This window comes from Arabidopsis lyrata, assembly GCF_000004255.2.
Source record: "Arabidopsis lyrata subsp. lyrata unplaced genomic scaffold ARALYscaffold_71, whole genome shotgun sequence".
Classification (NCBI taxonomy): domain Eukaryota; kingdom Viridiplantae; phylum Streptophyta; class Magnoliopsida; order Brassicales; family Brassicaceae; genus Arabidopsis; species Arabidopsis lyrata.
The window spans coordinates 12704-23808 of NW_003302499.1; the positions used below are offsets into that span (position 1 = coordinate 12704).

An 11105-nucleotide genomic window follows, 5' to 3' on the forward strand; every position below is an offset into this window, starting at 1 on the left:
ACAACTTAGTCAAAAGCAACAATGTGATTGCTAAACAAGGATGATCAATTCAATAAAAAAAAAACCTTCATAGCTGCAATTCTTCAAAAGGGCAGTAACAATATGGCGTGTTGAGTCATCATTCTCCACCAGAAGAACCTTAAGCGATCTAACCGGGAGATACCTCTCCCACTTAACAACAGGAGCTAGCGGTTGCTGTTGTTGTTGAGAAATCTGTATCAAATTGTTGGCATCATCTCCAGGAGTATCTTCAACTCGAAATTCATCTTCTTCGGATGAAACAAACACTTGCCTCTCGGTTTTCACTTCATCACCAGTTTCGTTGTTATTAAAACACATTTTTAGAAATCTAAAGAAAATGTCAAGACCAGCCTCCATGAACAAGATAGAATAGAAGCAGCATCAAATAACAGCTAAGATTCTGCAGAAACGTCCCCTCTACACTGACATAACACTTGCACATTTCTTCTTTCCCCAAACTTATTTTAATCCCTTCACCAAAACCTCAACCCAATAAGAAAAGAGAAACAAAAATAGCAACATTCCGTAAGAACATCACAGTCTCACACCAGAACAAAACAAAACAAAAACTGAATTTGGATAAATCCTCAAACTTTGCCCAAAGAAAAACTAAACAAGCCAAATCAAAGTTCAATAGTAGAGCACACTCAGCTTTAGGAAACAATCTGAATCTTGTTGTTTCTGAAATCAAAAGCTAGAATGTACCAATAGAAAATCATCACAGTACTTGGCAACGAGTTAAGAAAGTTTGAACACAGTCTCTTTTATTCCTTAGATCTAAGATCACAGTACTTGGCAACTTTCTCAAAGTTGTTATAAATTCCTCAGAACCCAGATACAAAATCAAACTCCAAGCTATGATACTTAATGAAATAAGCACAAAAACTGAAACAGCAGCAGATTGTCAAAGCGACAAAACAAACAAAAGCAAACCTTTGTAGCTTAATCCATAGATGAAGAACACCACCACCACCAGAATCTCTTACCATACCTGACTTTCAAAAAAACAAATTACAACGAAAAAAAGAACAGATGTTTTGCTTAGCAATTTAATCACCTACACTAAATGAAAGGTATCATCCAAAAATGTTTTGATTCGTATCTAACTTTTTCTCTTACCAACAACTTTACAGAATCCAATTGCTACTAAAATATGTAAAAAGAAAGAAATTTTAAATCAGAGGAAGAGAAGATTGAAAGAATTGGGACTTTTGGGGAGGTGGAACAAAAAAGGTCAGAGAAGATATTATTTTGGAGTTCGATGACGTGGCAAAACTAGCCTACGTGTCGTGTAGGACCCGATGATTTCACGTATCTCGAGATTGGTGACGTGGACAAAATCAAAAGCTTGGACTGGGAGGTTGGTTTAGAGGTAAACCGAATCTTAAGATTGTCAACGAGAATTCAGTTCTCGGTACGAAAACCGATTCCAGAGCGAAAAACATGATGAGAGATTTGGTATGATATGTATTGTTTTAATTTTGATGTTTATTGGTGTGGTATCACTGGTAGTGTGGTATGGCTAGACTTTTAGTAGACTAATAATTACAATTTCGGTTTGGTATTATCCCCTTTTTTATTTTTGTAGTTGCAGTTAGAGAATAATAATAATAAAGGCTCAATAATAAAGTAACGTCGAGCATAGCATGTCCAACGAAAGCCAACCATAAAGCCTAATAGCTGGTTCAATAATTTCTTGAAGTCACTATAAAGCCTAAAACTTTTTAGTTTTTACCCTCGATTTCAACCCCAAGAGGCCAACATAAGTGATGTTGAAATACAAAACTTAATAGTTTATTTATTTATAAAACCATTTAAACAAAAACTAATTAAGAATACCCTAAAATAACACTAACACAAGTTATATTAGATAAATTTTATTTTTACGTACTCGGTAACAATTTTCTTGAAAATTATAAAAGTTTACAATTGCGGTTTTATTTAAAATTTAAACAACCTAAAATATTAAAATCAGATATTTTGAAAAAGATACAGATTTTATTGTTAATAAAACTATCAGATGATTTGAATATTAGACATTTTGATTTATTTACAACCCAGGAGGATAAAAGCAGGAAAGGAAACCAAGATATAGATCCGGTTCTCTTCAACTCGACATTCCCGGTTTACTCCCTAAACCCAATGTGGACCAATTCGCAAAAAGTTTTAATACTGAAAACTGGGCCCGTGGATAATGGGCCGTAGGATCTATAAATAACCGATTCTTTGGGGAATTTGAAAACTCTTTCTTCCTCTTGTCTTTGGCGTTTCTTCCTCTTCTGGCTCTGGGTAAGATCAAACGATCTCGATTTTCTCGGAATCTTAGAATTTTCTCGGAATCTTAGAAATTTCTCGGAAGTATTAGGCTTAAGTATTAGTATATCCTCATCGTTATTTTGGTGATTCTTCTTCATTTTATTGTCAATTTGATGCATTATTTCGTGAAGTTTTACGGGGCGATTTCTTGATAATCGTTTTCTAATTTCTGAGTTGGCTAACAAATTATCTCTTCGATTTACTTGTAATTTTGCAATTATCGATGAATCTTGTGTTCTTCGTGTAACATCGTAGATACTGAGATCTGGTGGGAATCTTCAGGCGAAATGGGAAGATTATTCAAGATAGATCTCGAGGGATCGGTTTATAAATGCAAGCACTGCGAAGTTGAATTCGTTGTTTACGGAGATCCTCCAATCACAAGGGTTTGATTTACGCTTCTTGCTCAAAAACTTGTTTCTTTCGATTTCTTCTATGTCGAATTTGGTTTATTTGTTTCTTGATATTGGTGATGGTCATTGATGAATTCAGCAAGAATCAACATTTTTGTAGATAGTTGGTTTGTGTTATGTGCTCTTAGAAATCGAAACTAGTAGAATTTGACATTTCTCCACTGTTACTGAAAAATTGATCTGATAGAATTTCTGTGTTTTTTTCTGCAGAATCTGCTATTACAATATCCGCCTAGCCTTGGGAAACTATATTGCATCACCAAATGGTAAAATCATGCTTGGGATTTCATTCAAGGTTACTTTGTTACAGCTTGTGCTTTTACTAAAAACCCTTTTGGTGGCAGCTACAATGTGGTGATTGATGCTGATATAATGGAGTTCACTGTAAATGGAAGAGTTGACAAGTCTATGCGTCCAGTGTTCTGTATCGGTTGTGGCTCTCATGTCGGCATGTACTATGTATAAAAGAAGACTCTTTCCATCAAATACTTCAACATACCATGAGTTGGTTTTGGTTCGAGCTTAATTTAAGTGTTTCTCATTGTGGTTTTTTTCACACAGGAAGGCGCAGATGATACAGTGATGTACAATGAAGGAAATTTCTTCATCAATAGGTGATGATCCATTTAGTGTTTTTGCACCAGCAAGTTCTTATTTCTTTCTCACTCTCTGAAGAATAATGGTTTCGTTCAAATGCAGGTTTAAGCTCCATGGACCACCAGAAGGAAGCGATGATGAGAATCCATCAAACCAGGAAGAATAGTGTGTTTTTGAAGAATGCAGAGGCAGGATTTATAGATTCTCTGTTTCTTCTCTTCATACTTTGCTACTTCTTTTCTCAAGTGATTAGTCCTCAAGACCCTTTTATTTGCTCCATTCTTTTCCGGGGTAAAAGACAGTTGTAAGTAGCAGAAAATATTCATTTTTCTTTGTGTTATCTTTGTAGAACCATAAAATTCTCTTCTTTGACACTTTTTTGTACTTTTACAATCTGATCTTGCCATTAGGGGAAAGAATAGTGTTTATTGCGTCTTCTTATATTTGGCTTTTAGATTGCTATATGTGAAAATTTTGGAAGTACGAGTAGTGAAATAGAGAGAGTTCTCTTGGCCTTAAATTTATAGCCCAAATGGGTCGGAAACAGAGCAGATTGCTTATATTTACGAATTATTATCTTCTTCTTTTTTTTTTTTTTGTTAAAGATTTACGAATTATTATCACTTTATGCAAAGCTCCGTTCTTTGACTCGTTGTTTTCCTTTTTTAAAATAAACCATGTTAATTTGATTTTCGTGCCTAAATATTATCGATTTACAAAAAAATCTACTTGTTTCCATTTTGTTCAGATACATTATTATTATTAAAATCAAATAGTTAGGAAAATATAAGAAAAAAGGAAACTCCACCAAATAAGTTTCCTTTTCCTAGTAGTAATCCAAATTGTGTTGTAAGTAGAAAAACAAAAGCCCTAACTTTTCTATAAATACTAAAAGCATCACCACAGATCCAACACTTCCTCATTCACAAGTCTCTCATATTTCTCCAAAATCACACTAATTAATCAAACCCTTTTCAAGAGTAACTTCTGTAGATCAAGAGATAACATCAATTAATGGCAGTCGCCGATAATTCCTTTTCACTGTCGACCATGTTCAATGCTTTACCATACTCTAAAGGAATCTCCGGTTTCATTCCTCCTCCTGGATTCGCCCCACGCGCCTCCGCCACGCCCTTGCACGCAGCTCTGTTCAACCTAATGACTGACGGCGAAGGTGTGTCTTACTTTAAAGGCATGATCTCAAAGTCAGACAAAACAGTGCTTCAGAGGATGGCTTCGTTGCTGACGTCAGACTCCGATTACTTCATGGCGATCGTCACAAACAAGTACGGCTCGAGACGCGTGCAGAAGCTCCTCGGCAAATCAGATGATGCCGACGCGCTCTTCTGTGCCGCTATCTTGCGCCGCTTCCTCCACATCACGACCGACAAATACGCAACCTACGTGACGATACGAGCCATGGTCGTTTTCGACAAGGAGATGAAGAAGGCAATGTACGAGCACATTCTCTACCATGCTCTCGACCTAGCGTGTGATCAACACGGCTGCATCGCGCTCAACGATATCATAACCGACTCTGACGATCCTTACTACAGAGATCAGCTACTAGACTTGGTCGCATCCAACGCTCTCTGTCTAAGCAACGATGCTTCAGGGAACTTTGTGGTCCAACATGTGCTTACACTGTATGACTTGCGTTGCACTCACAACATCGCGGTTAATCTTTATGGCCATTGCATTGATCTCTCGTTTAAGAAGTATGGAAGCTACATCGTGGAGAAGCTTTTGGAGGCGGAGGAGTCAATGGTTGTGGTGGTTGTGGAGCTTTTGGATTGCGATGGAGACACGTTGATGAGGCTGGCGAGGAATGAGTTTGGGAATTTCGTGGTGGTCAAGGCACTGAGATTCACCAAGGCGATGTCTAAGATTGATCTGTTTTGGGGTTTGGTGCAGAAGCTCATGCCTTTTCTCCATCTCTTGCGTAGATCTCACGGAAGCAACATTGCAAGCATCTTGGACTCATTTAGGCTTCGTTGCTGACTATGATAACTGTGTGGTAAACAACTGTGTGGTAAAAAAAACAACTGTGTGTTTATGTCTCAAACAATACTTAAATTGTTCAGGTTTTTAAGGTAGTTTACATAAATAACTCTTTTAAGAAGATTTTTCCTCTTTTAACTACTTTTTTATAAGGTTGTAGTTTTTTTTTTTTTTTTTTGTCGTCTGGATTTATTATTTATTGCAAATTACGAGAACTGTTACATAGACGATTCTACAACAGACAATTCCTTCCAACCTTTATTAGATCCACGACCCTGAATAAAATGTAAAACTTATTCGAAAAAAATGTTTTTACATCAAGTGCAACATTTGGTAAATAAATTGCATACAATTTTCCAATGAAAAAACCTACTTCCCTTTAGTGTAAAGCTTTGGTGTCCTATGTTCAAGTATCTTCTTAATTCTTTTGCTTTCTCTCTAAGGAGATTCATGTCTCTTGCCCTCGAAGCTCTTCTTTCGGAAACCTTCGTTTGTAAGACCCTCTACTCTCCTCTCTAATGGCTGCTCTTCTTGCTCGCCCGCAAACTCCATCTTCTTTATGTTTGAAAGCAAATCGAATGTAATATAATATAGAGACATGGAATATAAATTTGGAATCAGAAAATATTGACTTGTTTATTTAGGTTTAGAAGTAGGAAACGTAAAAGTAAGTTAATGAGAGTTATATGGTATAGTGGAGAAAAGGACTTTTGGGAAAGAAAAAAATATACATAGAGACCATAATTAATTTTGGAGATGTGAAACTTGCTGACCAAGTCCCTTCCTCTGTATTAATGGAGGGTTTTAGATGTGAACATCACCAATTCTTCAATTAGGTTTTTGTTTTCTCGTTCTTTCTTTCTTTCTTTCTTAATTCTCTTGCTCTCTTTTAAGAATCATGTCTCTGCTTCTCAGCCAGCCCTCGACGCTCTGCTTTCGGAAACCTGTCTTTGTAAGATCTTCTCCTATTCACTCTAATAATATCTTCTTATCTACTTCTTTGCCGCAAACTCCTCCTTGTGTGATCATGTACGTTGATCCTTGTGGAGCTGATCCCGGAAAACTCGTGATTAGGAGGGCTGGTGACAGCACTCCTCTGGAAAAGAATTTGCCGATGGAGTTGACAAACGAAATGAGAACGATCGGATCATCCAATGGATGGCTAACTACTTTGAAGGACGGCGTGATGGGTCTCCAAGACATTGATCTAAACCTGGTTGCATCGGATGCAGATCGAAAACGTATTTCTCTGCCTCCTCTTGTGACTCTTCCTCATTGCCAAACCCAAATCGTCACCAACGTGGCAATGTCCTCATCTTCTCCCAAGGATGAAGACTGTGTTGTGGCTGTCAAGTTCTTGGGGCCTCAGCTCAGCTTTTTCAGACCCGCTCAGAGTAACTCCGAGTGGATCAACATTAGAGTCGAAAATCCTTGCTTCTTCTCTTCCCCTGTCATGTATTCCAAGAGAGATGACATGTTTCACATACCTGGATCTGGAGGCCACCTCATCGCATCATGGGATCTCACAAAACATGTCAACAAACCCAAGTTTCAGAGGTTGGGGTTCAGAAAGATTCCCAATATGACCAAGGACAACAAAAGGCTTCTAGATTCGTGCTGCAAGAGCGAACACTTGGTGGAGTCAAGAACCACCGGTGAAACTTTCATGGTTAAGTTGTACAAGAAGACAGCCGAGACCAGCGACAGCTTTAATGGTGTTCAAGCTAGATGATAAAGGAAGCGCTGTTTACACTCAAGACATTGGAGATCTCTCCATTTTCCTCACAAAGTCTGAAACAAGTATAGAAACAAAGGGAAACTTCTACATTTCCAAGTTTTTGCTACAAAAGTCGAAAGCAACTCCGCGTTCTCAAATCTCTGTTTTTTTGGGATACAAAGGCAAAATCACACTACAAACTGTTTTCAGCGCTTTCAAATCTCTGTTTTTTTGGATACAAATGCAAAATCATAATACAAACTGTTTCAGCGCTTTCAAATCTCTGTTATTAGGATACAAAGGCAAAATAACACTACAAACTGTTTATTGGCTTACAAAGGCAAAATAACTAGAAAATGCAATACAAAAAGCAAAGTTCATATGCTAGGCTTGTTTTCCTCTCCAAATTCATCGGAATATGAAATCTGGTTCTGCATCAATTGTCCAGTCAAATTTCTCCATCAGAGATGTATTGAATACTTAGAACAAGAATCAATTTTCTTTTGAGTTTTGTAAGGGAAAAAACACAATGTTGTTTCTTGAGTTTAGAAGTTTTCTACCTTTTGGATTGGTACTCCATGACGTTTGCACCAAGCAACAGTGATCCTAGGATCCATGTAAATGAGCTTAGATGTGAACAGCACCTCAAACTTCTTCTCCCACCTGCCATTACAAAAAAACATTCACAAAGAGAGACATATTATTAGGGTAAAGATATAAGCAAATATATTTTAGCTAGATACGATCTTATCAATAGTTTATGTCTATTAAAGGAACTATTTATGTCTCAAACTAGTTACGACTACAAATGGGTGACACAAAATACTAAGTTGAAAGAGTTGAATGAACATTTAACAAATTTTTCACCATTTGAGATGAAAGAATCGAAAAAAAGATTCACTTCATTCAACTTAAAAACCTGAAAAATTGAATAAATTCTAAAGCAAAAATGTTCAACTCATTCAATTATTGCAGATGAATAGATTGAATGATTTTTAACTCATTCAACTTAAAACAACCATTTATAACCTTAAATTGTATGGGTGTTTAAGGTAGATACATAACTCTTGTAAAATAGGTTTTTCGTCATTAACTACTTTTTTTTTTTTAAGGTTGGAGTTTTTATGAGGAAGAATTACACAATTTGAAAAGCAAAATTGGCTAATACACATTTCTTCTAGAATTCTTATTTCCGAAAACAAAACAAACCTAAATCGAGAGTTGTAAACGAAATCACATTATTACTTTGTTTTCAGTTGGTCTTACGTTTAAATATTAGATAAAAGATACTCGTACTTGACAATTCCCTTTTTTTTTTTTTTGATCACCTATACTTGACAATTTCTATGGGTATGATTGGATGTTATAAATAAAGGAAAAGAATTAGAAAGAAAAATAATTCTTCTCAATTACTCTGTCATTCCTCCAATCAAGAAGAATTTATTCACCAACCAATTCTTCTCAATTCTTCTAATTTTCAGTAGAAATAACTATAAAAATTTCCTCCCATCAATACATGGTATACAAATTTCTTCTACTATTTATTTTTCTTTTCTTCTCATTTCCTCTCTTATTTTTCTTCTCTTTTCTTCTTAAACCACACCAGTCACACCCTATATACTTGTATATTGTTGAAATCGGTATAATTTAATAATCGCACGAAAGAATGGCCAACTTGAAACTTGCCGTGTCACATCGTACCAGAAAACCAAATACCTACTACCGGCCAAGCCGCTAAGAAGAAAGCTCTCAATTATCTACTTATAGTTTTAGAGAATTTGTGCGCTTGGGATCCAGAGGTTTCGATACGTGAAAAAAAAAACCTGGGACGTATCGCTCAAATCATTGGTCCGGTACTGGATGTAGCCTTTCCCCCGGGATATAACTCAGCGGTAGAGTGTCACCTTGACGTGGTGGAAGTCATCAGTTCGAGTAACGTGTTAGCTACAGCACTGCACGGGTCGATACGCACAGCGAAAGATACGATCAACCAACATTTATCGAATTTGAAAAAGAGTCAGAAGAAATGGGCTACTTTGCCACCCACTGCTACTAACTCACCGCCTCCCCAAGTCAAACTGGTGATTGCATAATATGGATTCTAAACATTCATGATCTTGATGTGAATGAGTCGAATTATGGTCATTTCTGAATAAGATAAAGAGTAAAATCATATGGTCATAGACTTTGTCGACAACTATGATAATATAAATATTATCCTTGATTTTAAAATATATATTTTATGATTTTATTCCATGATGGAATCATAGCGACATCAATTCTAGTGAATCTGTATATTAAGAAATGTGACATATCGAAAACAAATGTTACTAATTTCACAATAGAAAAAAAAATCACAATAGAAAATTTTGAACAAGCCTTCAATCGGTGAAAAGGCAATTGTAGCTTTCTCAGCAAAATCAATTATATGCGACGGGAAATTTAGTCAAACTGTGATAAATTAGGTGTCAAGAGTTTGCCAAAAAAAAAATATAAATGTATTATCATTGCAAGGATAGGACAGAAGGCGTCCACGTCTTTCAATTCAACCTCGTCTGCCTTATATGATTAATATATATGATTTCACGAAGAAATGATTGATAATATTTATTACGAAAATGACAACGGAAAAAGGATAATAATATAATAACAGTGACATTTTAAATTCTAGATAAAGACACTCTCTTTTTTTTTTTTTTAATGTAAAGCAAATTTACTCATATGTATGATCATCTTGCAAGAATCCTACCAAAAAAAAAAAAAAAAATCTTGCAAGTATGTGATTCTAACAACCTAATTTCACTTTGACATTTAGGCAAAAGTAAAATTAAGGTTGTACTTGGTAGTAAAACGGCAAATCTTGAAAAGAGGTTGAAATAAGGAATGGGCATGAAAATGAAAAAAAAAAGAAAATTCTGAAACTGTTAAATTCCCTAAATTTAAGGAAAGTGAGAATGGACGTGGGCCGTCAGATCAGATATTTGACCTGAGATGGCTGAGAGAGTAGTTGAATGGCTGGGGTTCAATCTCTGTTGTACACGCGGCTTTATATTACTCGTCAAAATCCTTGATCTTCGAGATTTTTCTGACACTCTTAACTTTGGCAACCGGCTAAAGCCAGTCGCAATTTTCATTTGACCTACCCCACTCAATAAACATTTCCAAAGAAAAGGAGAGATTCGTATGGACACAAAGATTAGATATTTTTAGGCCATCTTCATTTTCCGCCGGTAACCTGTGTCAAGACCATAATACGTAGTGAAGTCTTTTTTCCTTGTGAGTTGGAGGCCCGGCCTTTCACCCATTTTGGTGAATCATTTGTATTGGGCCTCAAATTTGTGAGGCCCATTTTGTTAAGATTTTTTTTTTTTTGAAGCCCTAAAATTATGAAATAGGTTTCAAAATTAGTAAAAAAGACTTCAAAAATTAACAAAAAAGGCTTCAACATAGTAAAAGAAGCCTCAAAAATTAACAAAAAAGACTTCACAATTAGCAAAAAGGCCTCATAATTAGCAAAAAATCTTTAAAATTTAAGAAAAATTGTTAAATAAAAATTATAAATGCTCCATAATTAGCAAAAAAATTTTTTTTAGCAGTTTCTACTTTTTAAAAAAACCCCAATTTTATTTTTCGTATTTGGCCCCGGATTTCACCGGACCGGCATTGGTGAGTTGTGACATATACGTAGTGTTGTAGTTTGTAAATTGTAATTCATCTTACTCCTTTTTTTTTTTTTGAACATCTGAATTTTACTCCTTTTAAAAAAAAAATTCTATCCAAAATATCTGTGTTTACACTATTGAATGTACCTATCTTAAAAACCTATCAATTTCTTTGTTGATCTCTTTGTATTACATTGCTCTCAAGCTATGTAGTCTTAGAAAATAGTACTAATGAATACAAGATACTTTGCTTTCAAACCATAAGATTTGATACAAATTGATGATGTATTTGTTATCTTTCTCACTTTTTTTTTGGATTTTCTGTTTATTCACAATAAAATGTTTTAGATCATATGTGTTTTTTTTACTTACAGCTAG

At 35.5% G+C, this 11105-nt stretch overlaps 2 protein-coding genes and 1 pseudogene across 2 annotated transcripts; all 3 read left to right on the forward strand.

Moving 5' to 3' along the window:
- The first annotated feature begins 2249 nt into the window (after window positions 1–2249).
- Window positions 2250–3786, forward strand: LOC9299034 (protein yippee-like At3g08990). The gene is made up of 6 exons (XM_002862906.2): window positions 2250–2310; window positions 2593–2723; window positions 2961–3016; window positions 3095–3209; window positions 3312–3364; window positions 3450–3786. Exons 2-6 carry the CDS (start codon window positions 2625–2627, stop codon window positions 3511–3513), a joined length of 387 nt encoding a protein of 128 aa, XP_002862952.1. The 5' UTR covers window positions 2250–2310; window positions 2593–2624; the 3' UTR covers window positions 3514–3786.
- A 422-nt stretch (window positions 3787–4208) lies between these two features.
- Window positions 4209–5348, forward strand: LOC9299035 (pumilio homolog 18). Its single transcript, XM_002862907.2, has one exon. The coding sequence runs from the start codon at window positions 4362–4364 to the stop codon at window positions 5346–5348; it is 987 nt and encodes a 328-aa protein (XP_002862953.1). The 5' UTR covers window positions 4209–4361.
- A 329-nt stretch (window positions 5349–5677) lies between these two features.
- On the forward strand, window positions 5678–9158 carry LOC9299030 (annotated as a pseudogene).
- The last annotated feature ends 1947 nt before the right edge of the window (window positions 9159–11105 follow it).